This window comes from Lytechinus variegatus, chromosome 1 (assembly GCF_018143015.1).
Source record: "Lytechinus variegatus isolate NC3 chromosome 1, Lvar_3.0, whole genome shotgun sequence".
NCBI classification, from domain to species: Eukaryota; Metazoa; Echinodermata; class Echinoidea; order Temnopleuroida; family Toxopneustidae; genus Lytechinus; species Lytechinus variegatus.
In genome coordinates, this window is record NC_054740.1 from 77685986 (window position 1) to 77700895 (window position 14910).

The 14910-nt window shown below is 34.1% G+C and overlaps 1 protein-coding gene across 5 annotated transcripts in view; it reads right to left on the bottom strand.

The window, feature by feature from the left end:
- Positions 1-14910, bottom strand: part of LOC121423875 (dynein heavy chain 7, axonemal-like) — a 103243-nt gene that overhangs the window by 4877 nt on the left and 83456 nt on the right. For 2 of the 5 annotated variants that reach the window (XM_041619430.1, XM_041619396.1), the window contains 10 exons: positions 14107-14268; positions 13396-13596; positions 12480-12485; positions 11319-11480; positions 10318-10500; positions 9659-9796; positions 5985-5990; positions 1622-1852; positions 1055-1207; positions 411-588 (listed from right to left, as the gene is read on the bottom strand). In XM_041619430.1, coding sequence (XP_041475364.1) covers positions 411-588; positions 1055-1207; positions 1622-1852; positions 5985-5990; positions 9659-9796; positions 10318-10500; positions 11319-11480; positions 12480-12485; positions 13396-13596; positions 14107-14268 — 1420 coding nt within the window. The remainder of the gene's footprint in view (positions 1-410; positions 589-1054; positions 1208-1621; positions 1853-5984; positions 5991-9658; positions 9797-10317; positions 10501-11318; positions 11481-12479; positions 12486-13395; positions 13597-14106; positions 14269-14910) is intronic. The other 3 variants (XM_041619405.1, XM_041619414.1, XM_041619423.1) reach the window with 3 other exon arrangements.

Sequence of the window (14910 nt, forward strand, 5' to 3'; positions counted from 1 at the left end):
CAGAGACTTGTAGGACAGTTTAACAGGGCACTGTGTACAGCAACAAACCAGAAATAAAAATATCACTGCTACTGCAACAACCAAATAACCATAAGCACTACTACTTCTATTAAAAATAAATGCAAACACTCCTTATTCCACTAAAAGTACCATTACTGCTATCATTAGCATTTCTGTAGGCATCTCAAGTGATGGTTTTTCTGTTGCTTCTACTGTGGTTTCCTATTACATCTATTATTGACAAACTCTTCTTCCCAACTACAGGAAAGTAAAATTTCATGAAATTCTATCAAAGGACAATTTTTACACAGACATCCATTCCTTTCTAACATGAAAATAGTTCTAGGCCACCCAATTTTAACTAGCTAAATATCTACAATCCTACAAATAAAAAATAATGAGTTGCTTACCATCCTCGGGTGCCTTATCATGTTTCTTGTCATCAAGAACTTCCATGTCATAGCCAAGGAGATCAATGGGTATGGTGAACTTCCTGGCATAGTTCTGCTGGGCGCCAGTCAAGAAGGCTTGTGTGAAGAAGAAACCAGACATCCAGAACACAGGTGGTGGTCCAACATCATACCAGTCCTGATAAAACAAGATCAGATGAATATATTCATTGGAAGATTCTTCTAATGAGTATCAATCAAGACACTGAAAGTATCCACTAAGCAGGGGGATGAATATGGATGCATTCCACAGATGCATATTTCTACAAATATGTAGTAAAACCTCAACATAAAAGGTTGCTTGAGACCATGAAAATGACCATGAAATGGCAGTAATCGATAAAATGGTAACAGCTAGGACCACAAATTATTCCTTGGTAGATCAGGACCCCATAACACAAAGATTATCAATGAATATCAAATATGAAAGAAGACTTCTAATTGGTTCCTAATCAGTACTTTAAACCAAATGCACATGTAACATTGACATTAATTGGTCAGCCCATTTAGCGATTTTGTTACGGAGTCCAGATCTTTTTTCATGTGTTTGTATAAATTTTCAACTTGTTTTATATTCTAAGATGATAGTTAAGATCTATGCTTACCTGAAGGAACTTGAGCCTTGCTAAGAAGTCATTGACATAGCTACCAAGAGGTTTGAGTGATGGGTAAGATTTACTCATCCACATTCCTGGTATCTTGCCCTTCAGGATGCTATTAGCCACATCCTCAAGCTCTGAAGACATCACCACCAAACCCTGAAAGAAAAATCATATACAAGAAGAAGTGTAAGATGATATACAATTTATTATAATATATATATATATATATTACGTTCCACTCAAATGGGGATATATTAACATTTTTTCATGCATTTTGAAACATTTGATTACATTTTGTGGTAAATACTCCTCAAAAAGATATTTGTGAAATATTTTGAAAGCAAAAGAGAAGCAGTGGAGCATTTCATAAATTTGTGTTGACTGACGACTTGTCAGACAAATTCCTTGATCCTGATTGGCTAGGTAGCACACGTGTCTGACAGTTACCATATTAACAGTTGGATAAAAGACTTTTTTTGATAAAACATCTAATAAGTCTTTTCATGAAATGCTTCCCTGAAATGTATAAATAGCTGTCAGAGTTTGCATGGTTGTAAACTTAAATGATACCTTGATAGCCTTCTGGATGTTGATGATACTTGATCTAACCACAGCCAGGAGGTTGTTAAACCTTCCCATCTCCTGCACAAGCACAGTGTTCATACTCTGGGTATAGGTGGTGGGATACTTGCGTAGTCCGGCCTCAATGTCAAACTGTGGTGGTAGCTTGGCCAGGATGTCAGCAGCGACATCATTGACGATGTCATCATTAGACTTGGCACCACCTCCCGAAGAACGAGACTGAAATCACAAATGAAGGAAACATGTTATCCTCAAATTGTAAAGCAAATAATTCTACAATATTGTAGTTATTCCGTATGAGAATCACGCAGAAAAATAAATAAGATGGTCATAAAGCATGTAAGCTGAGCAAAAACAAATCAGTTTGACTTCATTTGAGTGCCTGAATGAAGGTTACTTTAAACTTTGATGTTCATACAATTCTTAGGCATATTGTAGGAAATTATATTTTTATATTCAAAGTATGTGTTTCATATTAGTTTGTTCCAAATGCAGTATCACCATGCACTGCATTTAAGTTGAAAAGTTTAATCTCATTGTATCTTCAGAAAAACTGAGGCATAATGGTAAGCTGTTTGCCATTTTTCATTTTATACCAATATTTACACACACAAAAAAAAGTTTAGTATTAGATTAGTATCCATGCCATGCATTACTTTGATGATTTCCATCCCTTCCTCCTTTTTTTTGTAAAAATTTTTCATCACATTTCATTCTTCCATGCAAAAATATGTTAGTGTTCAAAAATATCTTAGACATGCTTCATTCCCTCTCAATTCTTTCTATGCACGCTGTTAAGGACGTTCCACAGTTATGTTTGTGCGCATTATGATCTGCGCATAGTTTAGACTCTGCGCACTGACGTCACAATGGATGAACAGGTGATTAATTAACTGCGGGTATGAGCTGATTTTTCTCATCTTCTGCACTTTAACTGCAGATCCGATGTGTTGTTTCATGAAGCTAAAAAGTGGAATTATTCCATGGACCATTAAAAAAAAATTCTCTACAATTTCAAAATACTTTACTCTACAATGCTGCCAAGAATCACGAATATTACCCCGAGTTTGAATAAATGGTAGAGTGATTTTTATTTTTTCTTCACATAGATAAAAAGCATTCGGCATATTTTTGGTGTTTTAAAAAGCACATTTGCTCTAATAAAAATGCTGATAGTTCAAAAACAAGCACATGAACCTTTATTTTTTAATGTTTGTACCTCTTAGGTTTACCTTCCTCTACAACTCTGCAAATTTTTGTGAAAATGACATGGATTTTGAATAAAGTGCAGCATTTATTTTACGTTTGTAGTTTGTTATTGAAATTTCACATTTTTTAGATTGGGATTTTGTTATCTTTTACGCCATTTTTCAGAACTGGCAGTGCCGTAAAACTTAAAATTGCAAACAAATAGCACCATAAATAGATTCTCCATTCTAATGATACAATTATTAACTCTCTTCCGAAATTTGATGACTCTTTTCATGTATTTTGACAGAGTAATAGAGGTTTAAACTCATTGCAGTAATCTTGGGCGATCTACAAATGCCAAATTCATTTGAATGCGCAATTTTAAGAACATCAATTTGGGTGAACTTTGAAGCTCTATAGCAAAAAATCAAGCACATGGACCTAAGTAAATTTTTGCATATTTCAAATATTAAAGTTCTAAAGTATCTATGTGAAAAGTTTGGTGAAAATGACATGGATTTCACTTTAACTGTGGAACGTCCTGTTAATTACTCAGAAATCCACAATCGATGTTAAAATACACCATGTACATAAAGTGCAAGGTGTGTAAACATATCAATTTATTATTTTACAAAAAATTGTTGAATAGAATTTGATTGTGTGCTGTGTCACAATATAATCATTTTACTAGTGTAGTGAAGAAAAAAACATTAAAACTATTCACACACTTGACCTTGAAAAGGCAAACTTTTTTTCGAAGCTGATTGTTAATATGTAATTTAAATATTACCAAATAATTTATTGTATTAATGTGCATAATGTGGTATAATATCCGGTGCAATACATTTCCCACAAACAAGAAAAACAGTGCTCTGTTTATTTTCTTTTAATTCTAGTGTCACAACGGTGTCAATACATATTTACAGTGAGTCCCATTAATTTCACAAATGCAACATTAAGGTGCAAAATAAAACATTTGTGCAAATGTAAGAATAGTTTATCCTTTACCATTTGGTTTTTAATTTCACTTTCTACTACTTGAATTGATAACACACTTTTTTTTATTTTGAATCCCATTGTAGACTGAGCCCACACATACACAGTCTCTAAAATGCATGTTGTGCATATAATCAGCCAGTTTCAAATGGCTACACACAATAATTTCAAGAACAACCATTTGTTTTGATGTGCGTCTGCGCTTTGCGGACCAATCAATGAGTTGACTGATTTACAGGTTTCTATTATTTTTCAAACTTAAAGCAAAATTCATTATTCCTTTTAAATCATTCTCATTGTTTAAAATTTCCATGCAAAAAGAAAGCAAAATAAATAAACAAGTGGAATGCCTCTGGCCGTCTCACCTGCATCACGCGGTTCAATATAGCAGCAGTGCTGACTTTGCATACTACTCTAACTCGCACAAGATGTTCAGTGATACATGGTTACTCTTATGTCCTCTTTTTATGAACTAGACCAATAAACTTACAGAGATATGATGGTTATTCAACAAAAAACCCCAACATGGCCAAAGTTCATTGACCTTACATGACCTTTGACCTTGATCATGTGACCTGAAACTGGAACAGGATGTTCAGTGATACTTGATTACTCTTATGTACAAGTTTCATGAATCAGATCCATAAACTTTCAAAGTTATGATGGTAATTCAACAGATACACCCAATTCGGCTAAAGTTCATTGACCTTTGACCTTGGACATGTGACCTGAAACACGCACAGGATGTTCAGTGATACTTGGTTACTCTAATGTCCAAGTTTAACGAACTAGACCAATAAACTTTCAAAGTTATGATGGTAATTCAACAGATACCCCCTATTCGGCCAAAGTTCATTGACCCTAAATGACCTTTGACCTTAATCATGAGACCTGAAACTTGCACAAAATGTTCAGTGATGCTTGATTACTATTATGTCCAAGTTTCATGAATCAGATCCATAAACTTTCAAAGTTATGATGGGAATTCAACAGATATCCCCAATTCGGCCAAAGTTCATTGACCCTAAATGACCTTTGACCTTGATCATGTGACCTGAAACTTGCACAAAATGTTCAGTGATGCTTGATTACTATTATGTCCAAGTTTCATGAATCAGATCCATAAACTTTCAAAGTTATGATGGTAATTCAACAGATACCCCCGATTCGGCCAAAGTTCATTGACCCTAAATGACCTTTGACCTTAATCATGAGACCTGAAACTTGCACAAAATGTTCAGTGATGCTTGATTACTATTATGTCCAAGTTTCATGAATCAGTTCCATAAACTTTCAAAGTTATGATGGGAATTCAACAGATATCCCCGATTCGGCCAAAGTTCATTGACCCTAAATGACCTTTGACCTTGATCATGTGACCTGAAACTTGCACAAAATGTTCAGTGATGCTTGATTACTATTATGTCCAAGTTTCATGAATCAGATCCATAAACTTTCAAAGTTATGATGGGAATTCAACAGATATCCCCAATTCGTCCAAAGTTCATTGACCCTAAATGACCTTTGACCTTGGTCATGTGACGTGAAACTCATGCAGGATGTTCATTAATACTTGATTAACCTTATGTCCAAGTTTCATGAACTAGGTCCATATATTTTCTAAGTTATGATGACATTTCAAAAACTTAACCTCAGGTTAAGATTTCGATGTTGATTCCTCCAACATGGTCTAAGTTCATTGACCCTAAATGACCTTTGACCTTGGTCATGTGACATGAAACTCTAATAGGATGTTCAGTAATACTTGATTAACCTTATGGCCAAGTTTTATTAACTAGGTCCATATACTTTCTAAGTTATGATGTCATTTCAAAAACTTAACCTCAGGTTAAGATTTGATGTTGACGCCGCCGCCGCCGTCGGAAAAGCGGCGCCTATAGTCTCACTTTGCTTCGCAAGTGAGACAAAAAAATCAGTTATCAAAAAGTATAACTTAAAAAGAGGTTAAGTAAAAACTTTGATTGTTAGTATCCAAGACATCTCAAATAAACTGTGACCATCTATAACAAATTGAATTTAGAGATAATCTCTTGAACAATAAAAAAAAAACAGGTGCAAGTGTGACATCTGTTTGATTGCTAATAAGGATTAACCAACCATCACACCCAACACCTCAAAACATCATACATGAATCATACAATACCTGAGCCTGATGTCGACATAATGGGGTTTGGATTTAAATAGTCCAAGAAGGCAGGGTTGGGGGTAATAGAAGGAGGCAGGTTCATATCACACAGGCAAGTAACATAGTATATCATGCATTTAACCATGTGTTTATGATAGAAACAGTTTTAGGGAAGGGATATGGAGCATAAATAAGATGAGGGATAAGAGGAACAAAATATGAAATTAAATTAAATTTATCATTTATAAAACCACTGATAAAAATACTACATGGTATCTTGGCAATGTGTTTTAGAGCAAAATTATACACTCTCAAAACTTTTTTCAAAACTCATGTATAAAAAAGGATATTTTGCATTAAGACCATGACATGACAATTTGTCTGGAAAAGCTTGACATATTTGATGGACACTACAGACTGAACAAAGCAAGCAAGCATCATTATTATATATGTCAAAATACAAAAATGTTGGAGTAACCCTGAATATAAAGACCAAGCAAGTTAGACAAGAAAATCAGTCTTTATATGCTGAAACATTCTTGTAAATGCATCTTTCAATGGTGGTCCTTGTATACATATTACCAAATCAGATTTTACTGCATGAACAATTTTAGCATCAGTCAAGATGTTCCTCACAAATTTATTATTTTCAGAAAACCATTTGATCACAGTAATTACAAAAAATACATGTAGTCTTTTTTCAAGAGACATACTTTAGACAAATAACACTGAAATTTTTAAAGTGGAGAAATTCATTTGCAACAAATATATATATAGATATATTTTTTAATACACATATAATCACTTCTGCATTTTTAAATGTATGATATCTCTCTTTCATTGAAAGTTTTAATATTTTACTGTGAAATACAATCTGTGGCAGATATTTGTCCAATATAATACAATTCTATTAAAAATCATACGTATGCCATAGGAGTTTATAATGAGATATCATCTCTTTATAATATGTGCAAAAATAAAGTATACTATGTTGCAGCCATATAGAATATATAGTGCATTCAGTTGAAACAAGTTGTGGTTTACAGAGTATTTTAGTCAAAAGGTCATACATGTCATATATCCATCTAATGATAAAAACTGTTATATGATACATGTACAGCAAATTTGTAATATATTGCCTTTAATGCAACAAACCGCGATGGGAAATGAAGAAATGATTCCTTAAATCGAACTTAATCAAACAATATCCCAGAGTACTAATTTATCAACATGTCCTTTATTCACTTTTTTGAAATTTTGATGTTAACAAAATATTTAACATGCAAATATTTTCAAAACCCTCATTCAGAAATATAATCTATGTTGAAAGGAAATGGAAAAGAATGGGAAATCTCTGCTGGTGACTACATGAATATCTACAGTGCAGCCAATAGGGTTTCACTGTGACTTTCTGTCAAGATTACAATGCAAAACAGACAAGTCATACCTGAGGAAACAAAAGCTGACTGTCCCCATTCTTAGCAAAATCATAAATTAAATTGGAAATTGTTAGTAAGGAAAGATAAGAAAGCTTCATAATGATTGTTAATGTTAATGAAACCGAATAGTCTCTTAGAGAAAAAGACAAGATGAAACAAAAGTTTGAAGCATTATTAATAGAAAATAGAATCATGAGCCTTAGAGGAAACTAAGTCAATTTTGTAAAAAAAAAAAAATATATTATCAATACATTGCCAAAGTTACAAAGTCTGTAAGCTAAGCACAACACAGGATTTAACTGAAGTTGTCACTGAATGATAGCTTATTATTGATAAAAAAAACTTTCAAAAAATTAACCATAATACGTTAGTAGCAAGGTATCTATTAAGGATAGGTAAAAACATCAAGAACTCTTTGAAAAATGTTGGTAAATGTATTCAAGAATCCTGCTGCAGAACAGAGGAAGAGGAATGGAGGGCGATTGAGATACAGAGAGGGGTAATTGAGACAGGAAAAGAGGGGGAGGGGGTTGAGGAGACACGGCCATTTGCTAGAATTTGCCTTCCAAGGGTGAAACAGTACAGTATGTATAGTGTTGAAGACTTTAAAGGTGGGGTTATTTTCTTTAATTTTGAATTGAAAGAAAAGGTGCACTCAGGGTGGAGCTTTATAAAAATTTACAATAATGAAAAAAAAGTTTTGAAAAAAAAGCCCCCTTCCCCACCATCTTATAGAAAACCATGAGGGAAGGGGGGATAGTGGAGGGGTAGAGACAGCAGGGGAGTGTTTTATCAACATTTTTCTCTGACAAGTTGTCAGGTCTGACATATTTCTTTGATTTTGATTGGCTGAAAGGCACTGTTACTATGGTAACTGTCGCTTAAAATGGGACTTGTCAGACATTTTGTCCGACATTTTGTCCGACATTTCCCAATTTATTCGAAAGTTACTATAGGAACAGTACTTCTCAGCCAATCAACATAAGAGACAGATGTCAGATCTGACAAATTGTCAGATGTCAGATCTGACAAATTGTCGCATGAAAATGTTGATGAAATGCTCCCCAGGACAAAAATAAGGAGAGAGGGAGAAGAGGGAGAAAGACACACAAAAAAGAAGAAATGAAGAGAGGGGGAAAGAGGGATACAGGAAGGAAAAATACAAGAGAAGAGATGAAGAAACAGAAAGAAAGGGGAGACAGAAATGAAAGAACAGAGAGGAAGATGAAAGAATACCAACCTTGCTTTGTTGTTCAGCCTAATGACAGATGATTTAGTCACAGAGGTGCAGAATTGAGACGATAATAACAAGCAGGTTGTGATGTGATGCAATGTAAGTACAGACAAATAGCACAGAAACAATAAGTACGGCAGTAAGAAATTGTTAGAAATAGACATACAAGAGTATCACGATCTATACGCATGATGGAAAGGCTTTAAAAATTACAGAAAATATTGAAGAGGTAGATATGAATGAAAATATTACAATTAGGTAGCATTGAAACAGATATATGACATGAAAAGCAGCAAGTGAATATAAAAGGGAGATTTATGATTAATAGGCTGATGTTAAGCATACAATCAGAGTTTAATATTTAGACACAAAGAATGAATGAGAGGTAAGAGTGCACACTTCAGAGGACTTTAGAGGTTGCAAGGCTGGAGCTAAAATACTTTCAGGGATATCTAAAAGGGTGCTCTTTGAATTAAGGATTAGAACAGAGAATTCATACAAATCTTGAGTAAGAAAGCAATAAAGTAAGAAAATAGAGACCATTAGGGTAGTATACTCTTTTACCCTTCTTTTCCAATCTCAGTATCCTAGACTTCTTATTCATTAACACAGGTACAAGTAGGTGCAATTCAATCCATCCACAAGCATAAATCATTTTTGGGAAATCACACGGAAATTAATTCATCCCTATTTTCAGTATTTGAATAAAATCAACATTTACATGTGAATGGATTCTCCATTTTGAATACAATGGAATATATTTTCATTTTACCAATGAATAATAATGGGAGACTATGCTATTGAACTGGAAAAGGGTTCCCCCCACATAAAGCCTACATGGCTTAGAGAGTACAGCAGGTTTTTAACAAAATTCTATCAGCTATTCTATGGGTCGTACTTAAATTCAAACTTCAAATAAATTTGTGTGAAACAGCCCCTGTCATCACCTATCCATGTATCAAATTATAATTTTCTGAAAGAGAGAAGACAGATTGACTAAATTGTGCTTTAATTCTTACCTGAGTAAGAAGAATGTTGTCAAACAAGAGTTTGGTCTCGCTCTGATCCTTTGTGATGTCAGCGTTGGCATGCATGCCAAACACCTCAGGGTGAGGGATGATGGGAAGGTTCTTGGTGAACGTCAGATAGCTCTCATACTGGATGGCAAACAAAGCATACATAACAAGACATAATAAGTTTTCATAGCAAGACATTTTAAAAGATGAACAAGAGGACAATAAGTACCAATGTTCGTGAAAAATGATATAAAAATCAGTTATTTAAATGGCCATAAGCATAACTTCAACCCTTTTGAACGGGATCTACCTTTAAAAGAAATATACGAAAAAGGGATATCTTCTGTCGTGGACGATGACAATTAAAAGAGACTGAATCATCATAAATCACAACACTCTCCAGGAGTGAAGAATGTGTATACACTATCATATTGTGTGAGGAAAAGTTAAATTGATTCAAATCACATGGGTGATAACAATTTGTAGGTTCATGTACATACACCATTACTGGTTATGTCTTGTGAAATATAAAAGACTGATTTCATATACATACAGAATGACAGAATATGTCTTCATTATTTTGTTTAAATCATCGAGCAACAAATTATTGTATGACTAAATATGAATATTTAAAAAATAGCCCAAGGTGATGGAAGACTTACATCGCCAGCAGGAGGGGCATAGTAGGTTCCACTTGAATCAAATTTATAGGATTCATCTACAATCTTAGGAGTGTAGAACTTATCCAGGATGGTATGGAGGGTACGTCGATCACGATCATCTGTCACACGACCACCATAGTTACACTCACCGGTCAGGTAAGTCAATGCATCGTATGGGATGTCCTAGATGTTTATATATAAATGTGTGAAGTTGTCATGGTAATAGTCACAAAGAAAGGGCTAACTGTGGGTAACAAACATTGTATTGCCATTGGAGTTTCATTAAGGGCTGGTTGAGTTTATGCACAAACTGTTTTTGGGGTTATTATGTACCAACGGAAAGTCTATTGTGAAGGATTGCTTAGTTGATACCATAGCACAATAGATTGTGTTTTGATAATATCATCATCTTTTGAACAGATCATGTTTTGACAAAAATCATGCTAAGGATAGCTTGAAAATCATATTTCACATATTCTAATAAACATAATTCTAATCTTTCAAATGTTACTCATGCATATTCCCAATGGCATTTGACAGCATCATGAAATAATGTAATGCTTGAATATGAAATGAATTAAATCAAATATTTTCAATTGACACAAATTGACACAAATTGTGACCTCTTAATATCACATTAGAATATATGCAACATATACCCAATGTTTGATATCATAGTTTTTATTCTACATAAAATCCATTAGTGTAATATGATAATTGTATAAATATTATTTCACACTTTAATCTCAAGACATCAAAGAAGAAAATCCTATTTGATGTAATTTAATAGTAAAAAATATCTCCAGACAATTCTTAATCCACAGATTTTCAAAGTATAATACTTCATAATTGTGTCATATTTTTATATCAAACTCTACTTATTTTCAGCAGAGAAGAATCTTTCTATATAAAAAAGTCTTACTATATATGAAATCAGATTTAGAAAACATAAATCAATTGAAATATAAAAGAAAAATCTTGGAAGCTGAAATAGTGCTCACCTCATATTCATTAAGGAACATAGCCAGCTGCCTGACACTGATCCTAAGATCAGTTTCATTGAACTCATAAGGAATGTTCCATCCAAGAGGACCAAACTTACGTCTCTCTTGCACCAAGGCATGGAAGAAACACAGGCCATAAAGCATCTTCTTCCATACATGCTGATGATATAGGAAACAAAGATAGAATAGGATTATTCATTCTAATGTTAGACCTTGAAAGTATATAATCACATCAAGAGGTTTTGTTTCATACAACTTGTTAATTACAGATAATAAAATCTATACAAGTTTGCTGTGAGTCAATCAGATTGTGCGATTAACATGAGTTTATAACCTGCGACTGGTAAAAAGTCATGTGAAAAGTTGGCCTTATTTTAAAGGTGCTCTGGCAAACATGGAATTGAACAGAAATCAGACTCTTCAAAGTGAACAGACAAATTAGATAAAGTCCATCAATTAACAGTGTCATAAGGGGGAAAAGTGTTGTGGATAGCTTCGTATCAACAATCTACAATATAACATGAAATAATGGTAACTTTCCAATGGTGAGATCTCTTAACTTGTTTCCTAGTAATTTCTAGAAAGAACAAAACTAAACTTTCAAAATTATTTATTTTCCTTCTAAATCCCCCCCCCCCCTTCCTTAATTGAACAAATCCCCTTTTGATTGACTCTTGCTTTTCCGTAATATAAAATTTGAAAATTTGTTTGTGTTCCCTACAATAACAGCATTTTTTATCCTTTTTATACAAAACATTCTTATTTTTAAGTTAAGAGGATGGGCCGCACATGGAAAGAACTGGAGACGCTGGCTCAGGACCGCTCTGCCTGGAGGAACTTGGTTGACGGCCTATGTCCCAGGAGGGGCGATAGGCGTAAGTAAGTAAGTAAGTAAATTCTTATTTTCCCAATTTTCCTTCATCCCGATACAAAGTCCATAAAAATTTGTTTATAATGGTGGATTTTAATTCATTTTGAGGGGGGGTGGGTGTTTAATAGCATACATGTAGCTGATATTTTGCAAGATGACTGAAAATTTTGATAAATTCATTTAAGAATCCAAAATACATATTTTTTAAGCAAGATCACAAAACAATCATAAAGAAATCATTAACTAATTTCTTGCCAAGTGAATAGAGATTAGTGTGCTTTGCTTACCTGAGCCTAGATAAAAGAGGAGGATGCCACAGCATTGCAAAAATCAGCATTGTGAGGGGTGGGGTAAACACCACAATCAATAGTGATATACCAGTAGCCAAATAGCAAGAGTGAGATAAAGAGTGAATGAAAAGAAATGTGAAGAGAGGAATTGTGTACAGGAAAGAGTGTTTGAAGAAAAAATACAAGAAAAAAGAAGGGTAAAAAACACACACGAAAAATCTCAGTAAGTTTTGGAATTAAAAAAAATACCACAAATGCATTGCTTTATAGAAACTTGTTAACTATCAAACAAACACCTCAAAATTTTTTCATCCAAAGTAAACTGGAAACCAATCAGCCTCATATTCCCATTTCAGTTAATCACCTGGCAATGGCATCTCTTCTGCAAGATCATTATTTTGGATACTCCCCATATATGTACTAAGCATTCATTGTACGAGTCTGTATGATATCATTGTTTTCACAAACGTTTAATTATGTATCTCTGACATAGAGATAATGTGACAACATTGTGTTTACCAATATTATGACTTTACAGAAATAACTTAAAATGATGTGCTGAATGACAAGATTCCAAATCACAACTGAAATTGAAACTATGGAGTAGTTCCATCCCCACCTTAGTTCTAAATCTCACAAAAAGGATAATGCCCTATTGTGTATTTTCTCAAAGCTTTCAAAGATATTTCATTTTCCAAATAAAATTAACAAATATCATTCACAAAGTGGCTAGTATTAAATCAACAAACTTGGGGATTGCCGTTCTCACAATATCAACAACAACCAAGCAAGGCTGAGAACATATCACAAGCCAAAGCTTATAGGCAGATTTGTGAATTAAGCAAAACAACACACATTTCGGGAATCAAGAAGGCATTTTCACTTCATTCAAGATGCAAAAAGAAGTTCTTACATCAGCCTTGACACTTCCAAAGAATTCTGGATCTGAGATGGGATCACTGAGGTAAGACTGGATGATGTTAGCTCTGAGACCCTTGGGTGGTTCGTTGGTCATCTTGACTCCATTCTGAAGGACAGCCACAGGGAAGTGAGGAGATGGGTAACTGGTCAGCCATAGACGGAAGTCTGGATGGACCGCTTCTGGGTTCAGTTCCTGGAAAGGAAACAAGTTACTAAGCACTCAGCAAAGTACATATCCTTGATTTCCACATCAAGTATCACAATTCATGTATACCCCATCACTCATACACAATCTAGGACCTAAAAGGATAGTCTTGGAATCATACAAAAGAAATGAGTTTAAATGCTCAGCATTTACTAGGCATGGCTCATATCTCATATACATGGCACACTTTTTTAAAGCTATGGTTGACTGTGAGCAGTTAATAGTAAACAGACTAATCTTTACACAGAATCAAATCATCTTTTAGATGCTCTTTATCACAACATGTGCAAGAATTTCAAATGTGAATATCTGTTCTTTAAATAATCCCTGATGAAAGCAATATCACGCACATCCACTTTAGAATTAAGTATTTTATCAACATAGTATCACATTTTTATGATTTTTTATCAACTTCAAAGGGAAGCTTAAAATGACTATGTATTTCATCTTTATTTACAATGGTCCTTTATCTTGATAGTGAATTCTTGGTGTTCTTACCTCACATATCTTTTCTAGTGTTGTCATCCATGATACAGCCAAGTGACAGTTCTGAAGCAGGACCCATGTACCTTCCTTCACACCTTTCTCTATCATATTCATAGCAATAGGACCTTGTCCCTGACCTAGCGACAGTGAGCTCAGCTTGCTACCTCCAAAGCCCTGTAGGGATAGAAAACCATTCCGTCACATGTCATTTGTGTTAATATGAAATACTCATTCTGGGGTCCGTTGCAGAAAGAGTTGCGTTTAAATGCAAGTCAAAAAATCAATCACAAGTTCCAAATGCGCGCTGTTGATTGGTTGAAAATCAAGTTGTGCATGCTTTTAAGAGTTGCGATCGATTGCAAGTCTTTCTGCAACGAGCCCCTGATCTTCCAAGATGATTGCCATAAAGACTAACTGTGTAAAGATGTAGAATAAGTACATATTGCAATATTGTGAAGGTTTGAAAGTTTGATCTGTTTTGCAGATACCTTATCATTTTTATTATTGTATGTATGTCATTTCATTAACATTTTCATTGCAAAGTTGCAGTGATTAATAATCACTTTGAACACAGAATTTATCAGGAATGGAAAATAATGACAACTACACTTCTTAAATTCCCTGTCAATTCTGCTTTCTCTAAGGTATAAATAATAACTATTCTTGCAATAAAAAAATACACACTATACATTACTGTGAGTGTTTAATCAAATTCTACAATTGTGACAATTGAAATCATGGCAAAGGGTAAAAACTCCATGGAATTTTAATGATATAGTGTGTTTCACTGACATCAAAATTAGCTACTGAAGACTG